This window comes from Terrapene carolina, unplaced genomic scaffold (assembly GCF_002925995.2).
Source record: "Terrapene carolina triunguis isolate 2854851 unplaced genomic scaffold, T_m_triunguis-2.0 Scaffold89, whole genome shotgun sequence".
Classification (NCBI taxonomy): Eukaryota; Metazoa; Chordata; order Testudines; family Emydidae; genus Terrapene; species Terrapene triunguis.
The window spans coordinates 11741902-11763404 of record NW_020664440.1 but is presented as its reverse complement, the minus strand read 5'-3'; the positions used below and the strand labels follow the sequence as shown (position 1 = coordinate 11763404).

The window sequence follows — 21503 nt, the reverse complement described above, 5'->3', positions numbered from 1 at the left end:
GGGTCTGTCGATGTTATACTATCAATAGGAATTGCATGATTTAAGTTGAGACAGCTGAGCCTCAGAATGTTCATAGTTTGGGTTCAGTTGGGATGCTTATTAAAAAAGAAAAAAACGATCAGAAATATCTAGGCCTCCTGAGTTGGTAAATCTGGGTTAAAAATGTCACAGGAAGTGGTTGTTTCACAATGTTTTTTGACATTTTCATCACTTCTGTTCCCAGTTAGGGTGACCAGATAGTAAGTGTGAAAAATCGGGACGGGGGTGGGAGGTAATTGCCACCTATATAAGAAAAAGCCCCAAATATCAGGACTGTCCCTATAAAATCGGGACATCTGGTCACCCTACTCCCAGTTATAGCTGGGAACATTATGAGGATAGCGTTTATCATGGCATTCCAGGATTTTTTGTTGCAATCCTGGCCAGAAACACGAAGTAAGAAAGTAGAACTATGGGGGGGGGGGAGGGGGGAGGGAGAGGGGATCATCATATTTTTTTTTTTTAGAGATGAGAGGACCAACTCATAAAGAAAACATTGATCCAAATATTTCACAAGTTACCAAAATTGTTTAGTTATGAATTCTAAAAAGGGGACAAGGTTCAGAAAGTGTTTTATTGTATCCAACACTGTTGATCCCACATTTAAGCCTAGCAATAGAGGACAGGACTTTTGCAATTATTTCTTTCACTGAGAAAAAATTACCTCTTGCATACTGGACAAACAATGGATTTGGCATTTAGAGAAGAATGTAGATCTGGCCTTTCTGTGGATCCTTGAACCAACTTGCTAGTGCAGGACACTGTTTCAGAAAGGCAGTGCTCAGAAACCAATCTTACCACTGCACCAGAAAGGACCCGCATGTATTTCCACCTTATGCATGTTTCCTGACTTTCAGACTGCACAATATGTGCAGTAGTCCACTGAACTTTCCATTACACCAGCCAGGACACCATGTTCTTTTTGGGTGTCCGTTAGTTAGAGTCATTGTCACTTGCACCACTGTTTGGGCAACTGACTCAGGTCATGCAGCAAAGTTGATCTGATGCAACAGTATGTTAAAGATTCCATGCCAGCGATACTCTTGGTGTATTTATATGAAGATGATAAAACAACACTGATTTGGTGCATGAGATTTGGTGATCTGGTGATAAATGATGTTGCTTTATTGCCAATAGCTTAGTAGAAGAAAAAAAATCTTGTTTGTTATAATTAGAGAAAATAAAACTCTATTAACCTATTTTAGGAATGAATATTGAACAGCCCTGTACTACTAACGAGCAAACAAGGAAATAAGAGCATTTTAATATATGATTGTTACAGACAATTAAAGCAAGTCAAATTTATCACCTTGCATAATTACTAACAGTTCATCTGAATTAATGCAATTTCATGCTTTCTTGAACTTTTGATTTTTTTTCCATAAATGTTTTGTCATTATATAATCCCAAATATTACTGATATAATTATAGGCCATTATTGAATAATACAATGAATGCTAAGTCATTAGAAGTAAGAGCACTTCACAAGTTAGAAATCCTGCTGAGGAAAAATCAATAGACTTTCTCACATTTCTGTGGAGATGTGCTGATTTGTGATACACCACGTTGGGCACCGGTTTCTTCTTTGCTTTAGAGCGTGTGATAGATCATGACATGATGTATCACAATGCAATTTTCCTCACAGGGAAATGTGACCAAAAATTGTGAACTCAGCAGTTTTCAGAAAAAGCTCATTGTTAAAATTTGCAATAAGCAATTCTACCATCTGTGATTAGAGACTGGATATTTGTTACCTATTTTTTTTCTGTAGTGCAAATTACTCATATAACTCACTGCTGTTATAGTATATGTTACAGGTCTCCCTTTGTGCCTGATTCACAGAGGATATGAGTCTCTATTACTGCATCCATCTAAAGAACCTGGATCCTTAGCTTAAGCTGTAGCAGTTCATGATTTTAGTTTTGGAGTTCCCTGATATATTGTCGAAGATGGGAGCCATCATTCACACTTCAATGGTTTTTATTCACATGAGTTAGCTCCAGTGCAAACAATGAGGCTACTCACATGATCAAAGCTTTGCAGGACTGGGACCTTAGACTCATGCCTACCTTTGTTGCTATTTCTTAGTCATCATCTTTCCTCATGTAAGAAGGTTCATTGACTTCAGCATGGCTACAAAAATAGTTAGGGTCAGATTCTGATTGGCCCAGATACGCATCCACAAGAGTGCTGGGCACTAGGATGCTTTCTCAGAGTGCTCCAGAAGGCATTGTGCCACCCAGAGGTACAATGCTTCCAGTTCCCATGTGGACACTGTAGCTTTGAGCAATCCCTAGTGCAGATTGGTTCTAAAATGCCACAACTGGTTGCTAATTCATGTATAATATCAATGTGTTTCTTGTCATCATTGCTGTACATTTGAAAACTTTTATGTATAACTATTTTAAAGAAAATCTAAAATAGAGAGTTAAACATGTTGCACCAAAGCCACCTTATTTTGGGCATGTGGGAAATTTCATTGACATCAATAGGTCTACTAGCTTGAGTAAAGCAAGCAGGATGTGGCTCACAATGAAATCTAGTATTCTCACTTTAAATAGCATGAGGAAAACTCATCTAAAAAAGACAGTTGAGTGAGATTTCAACAAAAGTCCTCAATTAATTATTGCTGTCTGCAGTGTTATTATAGCCATTTTGGTGTCAAGATATGAGAGAGATGGAAGACCAACAGAAGTTGATCCAATAAAAAAGATATTCGCTCTTTGTCTCAATTAACTAGTAATAGAAGAGACTGGATAATTGTCAATCTAAGTGTTTGTCACTAACTGCATCATATGGCTAATTTGTTTAAATAGAAACAAGTAATACAGCAATGTATATAATACTATATTATTGGTACCATTACTTGTAATGTATGTCTGGTCCGATGGTCTTGATGGAAAAAAAATTCAGCACAGGGAAATAAAAGTCTTGGCATAATTTATCTATAAATCTATATGAACTGCATTCGAATATCAGAAAATGAGTCAATTAAATCAAGATCAATTATTTAAAATCTTGAAGATACCTAAAAAAAAAAAATTGAAGATCAGAGTCCTTAAAATTTTCTTCTACAGAAAACAACTCTTTTTCAACATCATGGAAAACAGATATTATGATAAACAAAAACCAAACCAAAACAACAACAGAAGATCAGGTAACCTCAGAGTATGTTAATAGTCAGGGTGGGAGGGAAAAAAGTCAGTTTTATCAATGGTAACCCACAGTTTATGCTTGAACACTTATTTTAGAAACCTCCATTGTAAGCCTATTAATGTTATCTTTGAATGTCGGTTTGATTTGTTGGTTTCAGGAGTTGTTATGCTCAGTGATCTAAATCAGTGGGTTTTGACCTTTTTCATACTGTAAGCCCATTTTACAAAAGGACTCACTTTCCATCTAGACATAAAGAGAGGGAGGGTCACAACTGACTGTGGACCTGTTCATGACCCCTAAAATGAGAGGGCAGTACATTGCAATTAAAAGGTTGACAACCCATATTATAAATATATATGGCATTTTTTAATCCTTGTGACATGACCTAGTCATGAACAGAAGACGATATGATAAATGATTTCCCTCATGGCATTACCACCACAGGCTCCCACTGTGAAATCAGATTGCCTGCCACCAAGCAGTGGAATCTGTTAGAAAAACATTGGGGAGGAGAGGAGTGTGTTCCACCTTCACATTGCAGGCAGGGCCGGCTCTAGGATTTTTGCCGCCCAAAGCAAAAACAATTTTGGCCGCCCCCCCTCCCCCATTTTTTAATTACCCCACCTCCGGCCCCGCCTCAACTCCGCCCCTTCCCCAAATCCCCAGCCCTGCCTCCTCCCCCCAGGCTCTCAAGCCTAGGAGGGAGGGAGGGAGGGAGGGGGAGAAGCGGCGCCCGCGCCACGGGCACTCGGAGTCTCCCCCTCCCTCCCAGGTTTGAGAGCCTGGGAGGGAGGGGGAGACCCCAAGCGGCCATGGCGCACGAAACAGCTGATTCGCGCGCCGCTGCTCCCCCTCCCTCCCAGGCTTGAGAGCCTGGGAGGGAGGGGGAGTAGCAGCGCGTGAGCGGCAGCAGCAGCAGCGGAGGTGAGCTAGGGCGGCCGGGGCACATTTTTAGGGGCGGCATTCTGGCGCCGGCCAGGCCGCCCCTAAAAATGTGCCGCCCCAAGCACCAGCTTGTTTTGCTGGTGCCTAGAGCCGGCCCTGATTGCAGGGCATTTGAGCCTTTAATGTGTAAGGGCCATGTATTCATAAAAGTAGTTACTTTGGTAAGCACCCTAATTTTCTACAAATATCACTATGGTGGTGCATAGTGATCACATGTTGCTCAGAAACCTCATAGAGTCACAAAATACCTTTTTAACTGTCAAAAGTGAACTTATCAAGTAAGTTCTCTAATGCTTCCTATATCCTGATAATGGTGTTGATGCTATTGAGCTCTTTCTTCTTTTAACACTATCTAATCTTCAATTTTGACTTTCTAATTGATTTTTCCATAAACTCATTCTTAAGATTAAGAGCAATGCTATCTCTAATTAAGGCAGCTGAAAGCTGCTTAGCATTATTCACTTCCTGATTTAAATCCTTATATTTTCCACTAAACATTTAAAGAGCCTCTCTTTACTATAATCAGAGGGGTAGCCGTGTTAGTCTGGATCTGTAAAAAACAACAAAGGGTACGTCTTCACTTACATCCGGGTCCGGATGTAAGCAATCGGTTTTCTGAGTTCGATTTATAGCGTCTGGTTAAGACGCGATAAATCGATCCCGGATCGATCCCGGAAGTGCCCCGGATCGATCCCGGAAGTGCTCGCCGTCGACGCTGGTACTCCAGCTCGGCGAGCGGAGTACGCAGCATCGACGGGGGAGCCTTCCTGCCGCGTCTGGACCGAGGTAACTTCAGACTAAGGTACTTCGAATTCAGCTACGTTATTAACGTAGCTGAATTTGCGTACCTTAGTCCAAAGTGGGGGGGTTAGTGTAGACCAGGCCAAAGACGCATCTGACGAAGTGGGTATTCACCCATGAAAGCTTATGCTCCAATACATCTGTTAGTCTACAAGGTGCCACAGGACTCTTTGTTGCTCTTTACTATAATCTCGTCTGTCTCCTTTGAAAATATATGTTGGGTAAGCCTCCAAATTGTCATTCATATAATCTTGTATTGCGACAATAGCCCATAGCACACTATAGAGACACAATGATCATGGCTGAACTAACAGCCACAAAGAATGCTGAGTGTCCCATTCCACTAGGCACAGGTTGAAATACTGATGTAATATTTACTGCTCGTGTTCCATTGTCCCACTGGGGATAGTCCACAGGCCTACCCTACCTTCTGTTTAACAGAAAACCTTCATCCTTTTTTCCCTCCTATCTCCCTTCACAAAGGCACAATAGTTCTGGGCATAGTACATTATTTCTCCTTCACTTTGAGACTGAATACCCTCTCTTCTATCCCCAGTTGTCATGACAGAGCTGTTTGGAACAGATGGGGGAAGAAAGTCAGTGACCAAAATTCATCCTTTTAGAAATCTATCCCATTGAATAACTTCACAGGAGGCCTCTGATTGGCATAAATTGGCTCTGGAGATTCTGATGGAGAGTTGAATTGCAATGAGAGGCAGCCTATGCTGAATATTAGACAACTATCATTCAGGAGTATTTGACTGAAACAGCTGTCCCATTTAAGCATTAGTGGCAGAGTGCAAATATGCATTCAGTAATTTCTGAGGGCACGTCTTCACTACCCGCCGAATCGGCGGGTAGCAATCGATCTATTGGGGATCGACTTATCGTGTCTAGTGAAGACGCGATAAAATCGATCCCCGATGGCTCTTCCGTCGACTCCGGAAATCCACCGCAGCAAGAGGTGGAAGCGGAGTCGACGGCGGCGCGGCAGCGGTCAACTCGCCGCCGTCCTCACAGCCAGGTAAGTCGACCTAAAATACGCCACTTCAGCTACGCTATTCACGTAGCTGAAGTTGCGTATCTTAGGTCGACCCGCCCCGTAGTGTAGACCTAGCCTGAGATGGTTTAGGCTATGTTTAAAGCTCTGGCTTTTTCAGTTATGTTGCCTTCCTCTTTTAGAGTAAATTGCTCTGGTTGGCTAAGGGACATACAAATATTTTTAATAATCTATAATTAGTCAGAAATCATCAGTTTATTAAAAATTGCAGCAGAAGCAGAGTAACGGTTGGTGGAAGGTTGGCCTTGCAGTTAAGGGACTGGACTGAGACTTTGAAGATTTGGGTTAAACTCCTGACTCAATCCCAGTCTTTCTGGGTGACTTTGGACAAGTCACTTAGGACAAGATATTTTAAGGTATTTACTATATAGGTGCCTATCTACATCTTTAGGTGCATAAATACCTTAAAATCTGGCCCTCAATCTCTCTGTGCTCTAGTTCCCCTGTTGTAAAACGTGGATAGTAACACTTTGGCTGTCTTATAAATTAAGAAAATAAGCTCCCTTTGCAAGATAATATCAAGCACCACAATGGAGGAACAGCAAAAAACCATAATTAAATTAAACATTGAAGTAGAGAAAAATCCTTGACTGAGTTTATATTTGCTGTGTGCACAAAGAAACTCACTGCAAAGTGTATCCTATGATGTCCTTCAGCTGGACCACATCTGACTTTTTTTTCATCTGTAGTGTTAACAGCATAAAATATTAAAACTCACTTCTGAACCAAGCCAGGGTGAACTGTACTGAGCAGTGAGTACTGATGGAGGCTTTCACTCTAAACTCCATCTGGAGGCCAGAGGCACAGCCAAGAAATTGACCCTCACAAAAGGAAACAAAATATAGATTTTTAATATTTATATTCTTTACATTTTCTTGCTTGTCATCATAGAGTCCGTTTGTCACCGGTCATCACAGAGTCACTTTACATCTACATGAGTTTTCCCCAGATTGGAAAGTTCTTAAAAACAGATTTCTCTCCCAGGGCCGGCTCTAGGATTTTTGCCACCCCAAGCAGAAACAATTTTGGCCGCCCCCCCCCCCCCCCCGTTTTTTTCTTACCCCACCCCCGGCCCCACCTCAGCTCTGCCCCTTCCCCAAATCCCCAGCCCTGCCTCCTCCCCACAGGCTCTCAAGCCTAGGAGGGAGGGGGAGAAGCGGCATGCGCGCCGCGGCCACTCGGAGTCTCCCCCTCCCTCCCAGGCTCTCAAACCTGGGAGGGAGGGTGAGCAGCGGCACGCGAATCAGCTGTTTCGCGCGCCGCGGCCACTCGGGATCTCCCCCTCCCTCCCAGGTTTGAGAGCCTGGGAGGGAGGGCGAGCAGCGGCGCGCGAGCGGGAGCAGCGGAGGTGAGCTAGGGCGGCCGGGACACATTTTTAGGGGCGGCATTCTGGCGCCGGCCATGCCGCCCCTAAAAATGTGCCGCCCCAAGCACCAGCTTGTTTTGCTGGTGCCTAGAGCCGGCCCTGTCTCTCCACAGTCTAAATCAAATGGGCCAAATTAATCCTTAATGTAACTCCGTTGACTTCAATGCAGCTACACTAGGGATGGACTTGGCCAGGGCCGGCTCCAGCATTTCTGCCGCCCCAAGCAAAAAAAAAATCACAATCGCGACCGGCGGCGGCAATTGGAGGAAAAAAAAAAAAAGCCGCGATCGGTGGTGGCAGTTCTGCGGCAGGTCCTTCGCTCCTAGAGGGAGTGAGGGACCTGCCGCCCCCGAATTGCCGCACATGCCGCCCCTCTCCCTTGGCTGCCCCAAGCACCTGCTTGTTAAGCTGGTGCCTGGAGCCGGCCCTGGACTTGGCCCCTTGTGGCAAACTGTATCTCATGGCAGAGGCATTAATTCTCACCTTCAACAGGTCTCTTCTATTTCTATTTACCCACTATCCTATTTGGATCTGATTTTTCCATATGCATATAGACGTTTATATATGACTAAGTCGTTTGTTCACTCAGACTCTGATCATACAATTGGCTCTGAGCATGTGTAGTCCTGAACCTGCACAAAACCAGTTTCGTGACTTTGTTCACCATAAGCCAGATCTATCTTGCAAAGTGCTGTGAAATACTGAGTGCCCTCATCTCCAGTTATTTATTTATTTTGATTGGCCCTGGGCACCCTCACACAATATTATAAATAATAATCCAATAAAATATAAGCAATAGAAAAAGCAGAAGATCTCACAACACTTGGGCCTTCCACACAGAACATAACAAAGATCCCCATCCCACCAATTGTTGCCCTATCCAAATGCTTGTCTAGAAAGATGAACTTTGCAGCCTTAACGGCTCTTGAGCCAGTGTACCCTGACATGCCCCCACCTTCTCTCTCCCACACATATCCTGTACCCCAAGAGGAGTGGGGAGAATCACGGGGTCCAGTTGCTGCACAAAACACCAGCAGGGACATCCCTCTGAATTGTCTTGAATTCACCTGAGTAGTGCAAAGGGGCCATAACCCGGCTTGTGAATGTGACCCCAGTTCTATGGTTTTCAACTTCAATTCAAGATGTTGAGATGTGACTATTTATAGCTCTGTAAGGTAAAAGCAATGTGATTCTTCAGATCAGAATTTATCCTTTTTATCCTGAATAGCTAAGTTTGGGGCCTTTTTCACTTTTATTATTAAAAGTATTTATGATGAAGACTCTTTCTGTTCCTTGAACATAAATTGTACAATATAAAGACTAAATAAATGAGCTTTATCTTATGTCTTTGAAACTGATATTAAGCAAGATTTACCTGTGCTACAAGAATAAATAAGTAATAAAAACTGATTTAATTACTTTTTGTTTAAAGAAAACAGTCATTTATTACTGAGAATTTTATGTGGTTTTCTTATTTTTTTCCAAATCTCCATCTATCTTTTTATTTTTTGTGCCAAGCCAAAAATAAAACAGCACATGTGGACATTGTAGATATTGCATTCCATAATTTATTGGAAGCTAAGTCATATTGTGTTCAATGAAACTCGGATAGATAAAAAGGAACTTCACCCACACCGCAAATAAAGAGACTGGTTTTACTCTTCAAAAAATATTAAATTTTATCAATCAGAATCCAACAGCTCTGGGACCTATAGATGCTTTGTTACCAACAATATCTCAATCACATATATTGCTTTTTCCAGGACAACTTACAACAGGCTGATTTAGGATAAACCTTTCTACAGGAATAACAGAAGAGTAAATAATATCTAACTAAAAATAACCTACAAATACTTATATGGTCCCTATTACCTGAGCAATTCATAGTCTTTAATGCTCCCCACAACAACTCTCTGATGTATGGAATTGCTATTACCCCCATTTTATAGACAGGGAACTTTGGCACAAGGAGAAGAAGTGGCATACTCAAGGTGACACAGAAAGTCTATGGCGGAAATAGAAACTGAACGCAGGTCTCCCAGGGTATGCCTACACAATGTTGGGTCGAAAGAATCGGGCTAGCAGGGTTTGAACTAGCTGTCTAAAAAGAGCTGTGTAGACAGTGCTTTGTAGTTGCAACTTGGGTTCTGAAGCCGAGGGAGGGGATCGGCTTCAGACTGGAGGGTTCTTTGGTGATTTGTGCTCATAAACAGATGGATAGATTCATTTTGTACAAGGCAGAGCTTTTCCAGTCAATTGGGAATTGTTTCTACGTAATAAGGAGTTGCATTTGTGAACTCCAGGCTTATCTATTACAACTCTATATACAGCAGATTATGCCCATTCCTATTGGTCACATTCTAGCCAGTCACAGGTGGGATTAGGCATTTATTGCTGCTAGCTATTTGAGTACCCACTCATAATGAAGATTCCAACAAGGAACTCAGGTTGTGGACCCATTTAACAACCTGAAGGCACCTGTCAGTCAGCAGTAGGGTATCTTCAAAGCGTTCCCCCCTACTACTACCAACATCACTTTAGTCTTGCCTGAGTTTGGTATAGTCAGTTGCTCTTTCCTCACTTGGGAGAAATGCTGAGGGAGGGCAGGCAGTAATTCATTGCCACTGCATGACCTCTTTGAGGTTGAATCCGCACTGGGGCATATCTTGCCTTGGTGACAGAATGAGGTGCAATGCATTAGGCTGGAAATCATCTTCCAATAGGAGTAGTGGGGGCAAACAAGTTAATCAGTTTTAAGATGGAGCTTGATACGTTTATGAATGGAATTAGATGAAGGGTTTGCCTGTCATAGCAGGGGACTGGACTGGATGACCCAAGAAATTCCTTCTGGTCCTATGTTCCTCTGTACTCTATCTGGTCCTATATGTGCATACAAGTTGAGACAAGCTTCTCCACCGATGATATGGGAATAACTGTAAGCAATGATTGTGTGTTTTAGGTGTTATTCCATTTAGGTGTCATGATAATGCAATGTAAAACAAATGGCAAAACCGTGACTTGTCTTATGTGCCCCTAGAGGGGAGTAAGGGGGCTTTAAGTGCCCCTTTTTACTCCTTTCTGTGGTGTTCCTGGTCTGAATTTGACAGTATTACTTCCTTTCACCCCATAGAAAGATAAGGAATGGCCAGAGAAGGGTGGGGAATAAATGAATACTTGGCTCTGTCCCACCTCCCCCAATCATTGGCCAGTGATCCTGGCCAGTGATAGTCAGTGCTGCTGGGGAAGTAATTTGTTGCCGATATGGGTCAATTGCAGGTTGCTTCCATCTCTGGAAGTCATAAATCCTTCCTTGGGCTGCTCTGAGGGTGGTGCAGTAATGGGCTGCTCCTTATCCAAGATGAGACACAGGGCAAATTTTTCAAAAGTGCCTTAGTGAGTTAGGAGCCAAAGGCCCATTTTCAAAAGTGACTTAAGTTAATGGGGCTTAGGTTTTTAAAGATCTAAGGCCAGATTCTCAAAGGTATTTAGGTGCCTAATTCCTAATTCCCTAACACCTTTTAGGATTTGGGTCTAAGTCCCCTTTGAAGATATGTCTTAGACTCTTAGGGTATGTCTACACCCAGCCGCTAGTTCGGCGGCTGGGAATCGAAGTTCTGGGTTCGACTTATCGCGTCTTGTCTGGACGCGATAAGTCGAACCAGGAAGTGATCGCCGTCGACTGCGGTACTCCAGCTATACGAGAGGAGTACCGCGGCGTCGACGGGGGAGCCTGCCTGCCGCGTGTGGACCGAGGTAAGTTCGAACTAAGGTACTTCGAACTTCAGCTACGTTATTCATGTAGCTGAAGTTGCGTACCTTAGTTCGAATTGGGGGGTAAGTGTAGACCAGGCCTTAGTTTACTTAGGAGCTATTGAAAATCGTATCCATAATTCTCAACCTTGGCAAAAATGAATAAAATGTAAACAATACTATGGAATTCATACAATTATTCGTTAAGGAGAAAAAATATTGCAATGATTTTTGTGTCATACAGTACAAGAAGATAAAGTCAGGCTGATCAGTATGCAAGCGTTTGTAGGTAATTAATTGGTAATCAGTGGTTCAAATTACCTGAGAAAGCTTTTACTCCTGGGCAGTAGATACTACACCCACTACATCTTTAATCATGATATAATAATTACAATGGGCATCTCAACACATGTACAGTAGCACACTATCAGCCTAGCTAGTAGTGTATGAGCCATTTAGAGGGAAATTCATGCATGTCGAGACTTCATAAATTCAGAATATCTGATCTGATTTAACTGCATTGATTTTTCCATTTTCTGTTTCAAAACATATGGTTCAAGTAAAAAGGGTTATGACATTTTGAGGCATGCTATATTGCTTTGTGATGTTCATGTAATTTGTGTGCAGTCAAAGGTAAACAACATGATGAAGTAATCAGATGAAAAGCGGGATTTTATGCTTTCTGAGCATCTCATACAAAAAATGTCTAAACGGGCTCTGCATGTACCTGATACTGTCATGATCTAGCTAAGACTAAATGGATCTGAATGTCTTTAAATATCTTATCCTAAAATGGTTAGATACTGATAAAGATTTGGGGTTTGGGGTTGTTCCCCCGCCCCCGTTACAAAACAGAAGATCATGTCCTAGAGGGGCTATTTCCTCTTCCATTTGTCACTTTAACAAAGAGAATATTTTGTCTGTTCTACACATACAACAGTCAGACAAACACCATGTTAAAGCGTTTAGGAAATCCAGATTTCTTCCATCTATTCCAATCCCTGTTCTTGCATCCAAAATTCTTGGAGCCTATGTGCCAGCACTGAACCTTATCTCCAGCCAAGGGTAGGGAGGATGAAAATGGAACATGAGATGTTCTCTCTAACACTGATAATAAGGTCCAGGTTCTGATACCTTTGCACAGAGTACCATCTTGCTTTCTGAGTAATCCCATTGAAATCAATGGGTATCTAAATGTGGCCATAAAACGTCAAGCAAAATACAACTAGAGCTCTGTTTAAAATAAAGGGGGAAGCTTTTAAAAATGTGGACAAATATGTCTGTACGACCTGATCCAAGAGTATTGCTTTCTTTTGAAACCCATTAATCTTGTACTTGAATTCAAGTTCTTGTGAATGTTTATTGGAGTTCACAAGTAAAAAATAAGGATTTCTGACTGTCACTTGACTTTTACATGTGAAAGGAATAGACCTGTGTTAAATAGAAATCATGATCACTTCTTCTGATTAGTAATGGTGTACGGGGAGACTTTGGCAAACCAGTAAAGTGCCTAAAACCACTATGGCTTACTGTTAAAAATCAACCTAGTCAGCAGGCTGTAAAGTGGCCATGCAGCTTGACCAAGGCAGGAGGGGAGGGGGTTTGGGGTGCCACGGAAGGGGCAGCTTGACCCCACGTCCTTCCTGATAAGAATTGTGTTGAAGTTGCTGATACATGCATTTTAAAAGAGTAGGATATGCCCCAGGAATGTCTATTGAGGTCTCAAGGATGCAGGCTCTGGAAAAACCCACACCTGGTTAATCAATAATCAGAAGGAACCTCTTGCTCCATCATTAAAACTGCTTACTTAACAAGGTTTCTGTAAGGGACATGTCATTGTATTACTAATGTATAAATAAGGGGGAAAAGCTTGAGATAATGGGACTCCTTTGTGGGGGAGCACTCTTCGGGACTCGTTTGGGGACTCTTTTGGACTCTCCCTCTGGATACATCTTGCAGTCCCCACCGGCAGATGGAAGATTTGGCCACCGGAAAGCCTGCCGCTGTGTCACTCGAGAGCCACTCTCAGCTTTGGTAATTATCAAGGGTTGGGGGTGTTTTACTAACCTGTTGCGGATGTGTGTAAGTGCTTGAGACTAGTAAAGTTTAGCTTTAAGTGAAAGCACTCTTGTGTTGTCCTGTTTGTGCCAGCCATCTATCGGTCGGACGGCCGTGTCTCCCCTGATTTATTTCCTGACACCTCCTCGCACAGAGTAAAGTTACCAAGAGCTTTGGGTTGAAAGAACCCCGGGTAACAATGGAATATATGACAAAATAATTTTAATATATTAGAAAAAATCTCATTTCAGATCCCTGACAAATTGGATGTCTTAAATATTTGGTCTGCTCTTTTCACTCTCTATGAATAGTCATGAATGATATTGTTTCACATAATTTGAGTCACAACATAGTATTTTTTCCTCAGTATGTTATTTGACTTGTCATTTCTGGAATGTGCTTGTGTATGTTTGGATCATTACTTGGAACTAAAAGAAATAATAATGGGCAAGGATGGACTGCTTTACTGCAGCTGGTTATGGGTATTTCCCCCCAGCCCAGTTGTTTGCATATACTTATTTTACTTAACACTGATGAAATAATTAAAGCAAATCCTCAGTGCTTGAGGGATAAAATCCCAGCTGAAGCAGCACTCTGACAGTTCTTCATGACTTTTTTTTTTTTTTTAAGGAATTAAATGTGAGTTATATAATCTTCATTCACAAAAATAGACAGGCTTTATGAAAAACAACTCCTTAATATGCATGAAGAAAATGCCTCTTAACGCCAAAGTAGAAGAGAAACACTCACTGGTCAAAACTCTTCCATGAATTGGGATGCTTTTTCACCTTGTGGATTTTCTGATGTTCCTGCGCTTCCACCTTTGCTATTTCTTGCAATGAAATTACACCCCAAATCACTGCTTTGATTGGCTCTGTGACAATTTCTAGAAACGCCATTTTCTAGTGGCATTATCACCAAGGATCCTGTCATTGCACTCTGGGTATCTAGGAGGATGCTGGCAGTGAACATTTTTAATGCTACGTTCATGAAGGGGAAAAGCAAACTAAAACTCTCAAGTCAGGGAAGCCTGCACCCATGCTAAATGTAACATCTTTGTTTTAGAAAATACCATGCTGAATGCAGAACCAGTAGTTAGTTAATGGTCATTCAATATTTGCACAGCATCACTCAAAGTATTGTATAATTATTAATCTGATTGATTTTTCAGACTGAGTGAAGGGTAGTGAGGATGGACAAGGGACTCCTTGACTGCTACTCCAGCATATAAATTTGAATAGAGCTGAAGTCCCTTTGCACCACTTGTGTAGTATTTTGGGATCACTGGATGCACATAAACTCAGATTCCATGGCTCCACCACTGACCTGCCCCTAGTCCTCCCCCATCACCACCTTCCTATTTAAGGCTACTTGCTCTGCACTGCCCAAAGGAAATGCAGAGGCCTCTCTGCCTGGCAGCTCTCTTGAAGGCTCCGCCCACTCAGGGGTTAACCATTGCACAGAGCCTCATGCTAGGCCTCTGCACCATGGCTGAATGTGTCACCTAGGTGATAAAAAAAGATGGCTGCTGACGCCTGACTTTGGGAGTGGAGGGGGTGATTCAGAATCTAAATCTAGTTCTGGACCCATTTTTTTGTGACTGGCTGCAAAAGGAAGATCCAGGATCTGATCATTTGAAGGGGTTGGAAATCCAGATCTGGATTTGGATTTGAATTATGCAGCTCTAGTTCTTATCTAGATAACATTAACTGTTGAAGAGCATATTGGGCAGTGAATAATCAATGCTGAATTGCAGTTTCTAATTTAAAAGTATATACTTTATGGGGAATATGTACAATTTCCTTTCTATTTAGGATGACACAAACTTTCACCAAGAAGTATTAATAACCTAGGCATGGCCATGCCATGTGTCCTGCTAAAGCATCTATGTGTTTGCACTGTCCTCTGTCTCAATGATACTGTCTTTTATTTTAATAATCTATGTCGTTTCCGCCCACACAATATTCCTCCTGCAGGCTTTGATTTGACAGTTCTGTTTTTAATGGAGTATAAGAAGGAAACTCCAGCTGAATCTGAACACCTATTTGTAATCTTATGGAGCAATTGTTTTGTTACTCAACGTAGAAAAAGCTCATAATTTTCACAAATCTTGTTGAGGTGTGCAATGACTATGTAGCCAACAAGTTTGAGAAGAGGGAGGAAGACATGAAGTTACTTTGAGTAACAATAATTTACATTATAATGTATGGTTATTTACCTTGTAATAAGGAAACAAATATACTTAAAATTCCCCTTCCCAAATATATTACTAGAATTATTATTTTGACTGGGATTGTAATAGCATCTTGAGGCCTCAATCAGAGATCAGGGCCCCACTGTGCTAGGGACAGTGCACACATGTATAATAAAATAGAGACATTCAGTCACAAAGGGGTTAGCATAAGATATGAGACAACAGGTGTACACAAGAAACAAATGAAGGGAGGTGCGAAGATAGGAAATAGGAGACTGTAACAGTGAAATAATCATGTTTCATATATAATAAGTAACATTATTACATAATTATAATTCCTTCCACTATTGCTATTTATTTATACAGAGTCTGATTATGCCACACTTAAATTTGATGAGTAATACACTACTAGGGACCTGATCCTGAAGCTGGAACCAATTGGGCAGACCCCTGCATTCCCACAAATCCCTACTGAAGTCCCTGCAGACACAGTAGCAGGCTCAGGGCCTAGGTGAGTAGTCCACTAAAATCAATGAGACTACTCATATAGTAAGGTGTTGTTCTATGTGAAAGTGGTAGAATTGAGCCATTGTTTGTTTCAGGCAAAAAATACAAACACAAACTTAGGACCAGATCCTATAGTACTAACTTTCAGAGTCCCCACCCAATGCAGTAATGGGATCCTGAGACACTCAGAACTCCTACTGATGTTTACGTGGCCTTGGAGTGGGCAATGAACCAGCTGGCTATTAAGCAGTGCAATTTTGAGAGGTCAAAGAAAAGTCAGTGCTTGATTTATCAAGGCTTTTCTCTTCATGTTATAAGAGCAGTTTTGTGACTCTTCTTTTGCACCAGAATTTTAATTCTCTTTTGATTGGACCATAGGTAGAAAACTGGTTAAAAGCTATGTAGCTTTTGTAATAGATTGGGGCCAAGAGCCATATAGGTACCATTCATGAAAATGACTAGATTGAATGAATGAAAATCCCTTTCTGTCTTCATATCTTTTAACCTATCTGCCAAGGACTTTGTACTAGACCCCTCAAGAAGGTGCCCTTGTGCCTTTCTCAGTGTTGCTGTCTTTTCTTTCTGTAAACCAGGTTATGAGCCATATGTTCAGAGTGACTTTTTTATTGGGTGCTTTCACTTCAGTTTCTTGCTGCATTTCTGCCATCTCCTCTGATAATGAAGACTTCTTCCTGAAATTAGGATCTCATATCTGTTTACATTCCTCTTTCTTATACATCCGCATATTAGTACTAATGTTGGCTGGAACTTGCTGGTTCATCTGGTCCACACAAATGAGAACTAGGTTCTTGTATTCCATAGTCGTCCCACAAGTAGCTGTGGGAAGTGTATCTCTGGGGATATCAAATATCAAATCAATAAATGAACTACTTGACCTTTAATCTTTGGAGCTTGTGGTATATCACTAAGGGACCTTATCTCCCAATGAATTAAGTTCTTCTGGTAGAATGTTTCACCAATATAGAGTGCCAAAAACTCTGTATGAATGAGACAAAGCCATTTAACACTATCCATGTAGACATAGTCCTTACTAGTTGTTGAATTGCTTTAGTTGCATCCAGTTGTGTACTCCTTATGCAGATTTTCTGGCCAGCAGAATTGTCTGGGAAAAGTCATTTGTGTTTTCCTTTAGGTTTTGGTTAACTTCACCCCTGATAACTGATGGCCAGTCGCTGGTACACTAATCTAGGACTGAGAGAGTTCTCATAGTCTCCTACGTAGTATCCTTGCTTTCCACTGCTGCATATTGTATTCTTGTTTGTAGATCCTAATAATACTTGCCTGGCAAAGACAATTTCCTCAGCATTCTGAGATCTAAATCATCCTTCAGAAAGCTGTGGACCTGCTTTTGGCTTAGCACCATGCAAAAGTTAACTCCTACTCAGTTTGGAGATATGTATCTTTGCAGTTTGTGTCAGATTTATTCTCACCTTCAAGTTCTTTAGCCAAATAGAGGTTTGTGTTTCTATTCCATTACTTGGCAAAGTTTTCTCTTCTCTGCATCGGGGAGATCTTTCAGTGGATGTTACTTCAAACACAAGCTCCACATATGGAATGTGTCTCTGTCAGCCATCCTGGCTAATACTCTTGGTCATGTGATTCATGCCAAGAACTGTGTAAAAATAATATGCAACAGCAGCCTGGCAGAGAATGGTTTCCCTTCCTTCTTCCAAGTGAAAAGAGACAGAAACTCCTTCCAGTCCTTCCTGCAAGCCCCCTTTCTCTTTTTTCAGGTTCCTCTTCTTCTCTTCCAATGCTCCGTTCATCTTGTAGCTCCCTCCTTCCCCTACCCAGGCTGTGAGAAGAATATTACCAGAAATGTTCAGGACATCCTGTGGGTAGGGCCCGGATGCCTTTTATTTTTCCTACAGGCTCCCTTTTCAGGTGGATGTATCTCCCTTCTGGCAGGACAATGTGCCTGTGGGTGAAGAAAAGGAGGAGTTTCCCTTCATCAGATTTGGAGCTGGACTCGGAGAGACACCTTGATTACAAGTATATCTGTGACATATATGCAGCCTTCAGCTTCCTCCTTGTAGGCCCTGCTGGGCATCTTCCTTTTCCTCTCTTGATCTCCTCCTTCTCCATTAATTCCCCAGTTTCCTCCCAGTAGCCAACCCTGCTTCCTTCTTCACTCAGTCTCCACAAACAAAATTCTAAGATGGCTGCTCCACTACTTCTGGCTGACAGGGATTTTGTTTTGTCACAAAGCAAATTTTACCTTCAAGCTTGGAATTCATTTCCCATGAACAAAAGGTTGCTTGCAGAAATATTTGAGAAAAACAAATATAAAAGGGTCAGAATATGATGAATTAAAATTTGGTTTTCATTTGTCAAGCTCCAGAGACAAAAGCTCTTTGCTTAAGAAAGTCAGTGGGAAAATTATAAAACCCAGTACAAATGATAAACCAAATGATCAGCTTTACGAAAAAAAGTCTGTGAACCATCTCAACCTCTGATGTCTCCTTTGTATAACCTCTGTGACATGAGATTTGCTATGAGAAATGGAACAAGATTAATAATTAATACATTTACTGATGTCTGAAATAGCGACATACGGTTGGCTTTAGAAGTATGTTTTATTAATGAGGTTTGAAAACAATTGCTTTCTCACAATGAAAGACGGTGCAGACCTTTAGACTGAAAAAAAAAAAGAGTGCAAGTAGAACATGTGGCTTCCTTCAAGTTTCCTTTGAGGGTACCAACAGAATTCAGTCACCACTCAGAAATGTGCAGAAGAAATGAAAAAGGGTTAGCATAATAATTCTCAAACTGGTTCAAATTGACATCAGCAACTGTACCCAACCTGGCTGAAATCTGACACATTTCAGCACAGCAGAACAATATCCTTTTGCACAGTGTATAAGGAAGAAGGGAATCTTACTGTATGTCTGTTAATATAACAAAATGTCACTGAAGTAATTACTGGTGTGACATTTATGTGACTCTGTTGGATATCATTATGTTGTAGCAAATGTAAAGCCTAGTCTTCCTGCAACATTTTTTGCATGTGGCTAGGTGTGGAACTAGATAACTAATGAATATCACTCCGACCAAAAAATAAAATAAAAGCCCTCTTAAAAAAAACACAACATAACAGCTTTATTGAACAAAAGTAATTGCATTCATCTTCCTTGACCTTTCAATCATCAGTGGTAATTATTGTTCTCTGAGTGCTGTAAGGAATTGGAAGTCTGTTTCTGTTGTTAATATTTTATGAGAAAATAGGGTTTTTTTAAATTTAAAATAGAAAAGCACTGCAGAGGTAAAACCACCCCTTTCATTGTGGTCATCATGATACGTTAATTATCAAATAAATTACATTTCACATACAGAATTACTTAGAAATGCCTTAATAAATGCAGTCTTAGCAACTTACATGCAAATTGAAGCTTTGCCTTCCTGCTCAGAATTGTTCCAAATGAATTTGTAGCCAAACACTGGTATGTTCCAATATCCTGTTTTGTATGTGGGTTATTGATTGCCAAGCTGCCTCCAACCAACCTGTAGTGATAACTCATGGTAAGATCAATATCTGTGCCATTTTGCTTCCACCTTTGAGGGGAAAAAAATCAAATTATGCTTATAATTTACAGAGCCTATTCATATTTATCAAATAGCGTGCTGTAGCATACCTGTAACAATAAAAGTATGGTTAAATATCAGAATGCTTTTTATATCAATCTTAATATTATCAATAATTCTATTGTTTAAAAATCTTTGCTGCTTTGATGTTAGTCACCAGAGTTCAACCAATATCTACAAAAAGTAATGATAACTTATTCATAAAAACTAAATTATCCATCCAATTGAGAGTACAGAATATGCCTTGACTGCAGATACATTATTTTTATAATCTAAATGGTACCTGAACATGTTTTATGGCCCTTGCAAGTGATGTCATAAATTTGGTTATAGAAATGTTTTAGAGATATAAATCAGAAAGGATTATACTTCAAAGAGCAGAAGAAAGCAGAAAGGTTTTATATAGCATGCCTGAGATTGATAATGTAATAATGAGAATGCTGCTATTTTAAAACATGATTTGTCTCTGTTAGTCTGTTAAGTAGAAAGCTTGGGTCTGCAACATTTCACAGCTACTTACAAATGTCAAAATAAACATTATATTTTACTGAAAATAAATATTCTTTATTTTTGAAAGGAAAATGTCTCAGGGCTTTACCATTAGTCACATTAGGATAAAATTAACATAACTCAAGTTAAAGCCCAAAAAACTAGCATTCATATGGGTTGAAGCCCCTCAATAGGTCCCGCTCCAGGGGTGGTCTTGAATAACATCTGAAGCCTTGTCCTTGCATATACATACGGTTTTAGCATCACTGGCTCCACATGACCCTGTGGTTCTTCACCTAATCCAGTCCCCACACTCCACTCTACCCTCTGTTCACACCCTGCACTGGCATGTGAAAGTGGGGTAAACCCCTCTGTGGCCTGCAAAGGATGTAGACACTTCCTGGATGGCTTAAGTGGCACAGATGCCTTCTGTGAGCCCTCTGTACCAGGGGAATTTTGTTTGTTAATTATCCATACAATCACAGAGCAAAATATAGAGTACTAATTAGCTTCAACAATTAGATTATTCACAGTGATGGTAGTTTAGCAGAACTAGATTCTACAATCAAAATTTTGAAACAAACTTTTTTACTTTCACCAACATCTTCTAAACTAAAATCATTTCCCACAAATGTAAACACTGGAAGCTAGATCTTCAGCTGTCATAAACTGGCATAGCTTCATTAAAGACAATAGGGCTATACCTGTTTAATCATCTGAGGAACTGGTCCTGCTGTGCATTGCAAAATACTTTATATGAACCAACCACTGAGAGGGTTTTCTCCATAGAATTTGATTGTGAGGAATATTTGTGAGTAGGAGAAGAGGCTTCAAAGAATCATGTGAAATGTCATTGCATGCTGTAAGGAAAATCTTGACAAATATGTACAGAGAAAGACAAGAAACATGACCTTGGAGGAGGATATATGCTTTTAAAGATGAGAAGTGATTGATCAAATATCAAATCAATTGAATTTCATGAACAAATTCTAGTAGCTTTAAATAATTTAGCTGGATCCTCCATATCTCTGACTTCTGTTTTATGAGTGCTTTAACATTAAGGAGTCTAGTGGCAACTGCAGAACATCAATATTTTGCTTGCCTCCAGTTGCTGCTAATTTTGATCCTTGAATTCCTATGTCTTATTTTATCTTTCACATTGTTATCGAGACAAGCAGAGCTGTAGGTAATGGTCATCCATCAGCCTTTTATATGAAGCAGTTCTGTATATCACAGTCAGGATTTCACCATATTTCATAATTTGTGTACTGTGCATGCTCTCTGGACTTTGGTTCTCCTTTTAGTTTTCTAGCATAGGAAATACTGGTATTTAGTTTGCCAGCTCTCTTTAATTTGGGAATCAATCACTGAAATAACTGCTGTCATCATTACATGGCTCCCAATTAAGCTCCATAATTGTTTTTCAACACAAATGCAAAGTTGTTGGCTTAGTTGCAGCAAATGAATTTTTCACAGTATCCCCATAATCATTCTAATCACCATGGTACAATGATTATTAAACTGTGCATATAGAT

At 40.7% G+C, this 21503-nt stretch overlaps 1 protein-coding gene across 1 annotated transcript in view; it reads right to left on the bottom strand.

The window, feature by feature from the left end:
* Positions 1-19430, bottom strand: part of LOC112103401 (contactin-6-like) — a 131687-nt gene extending 112257 nt beyond the window's left edge. The window contains exon 1 of the mRNA XM_024195170.1: positions 19274-19430. Coding sequence (XP_024050938.1) covers positions 19274-19415 — 142 coding nt within the window. The 5' untranslated portion in view covers positions 19416-19430. The remainder of the gene's footprint in view (positions 1-19273) is intronic.
* Positions 19431-21503: the final 2073 nt, after the last annotated feature.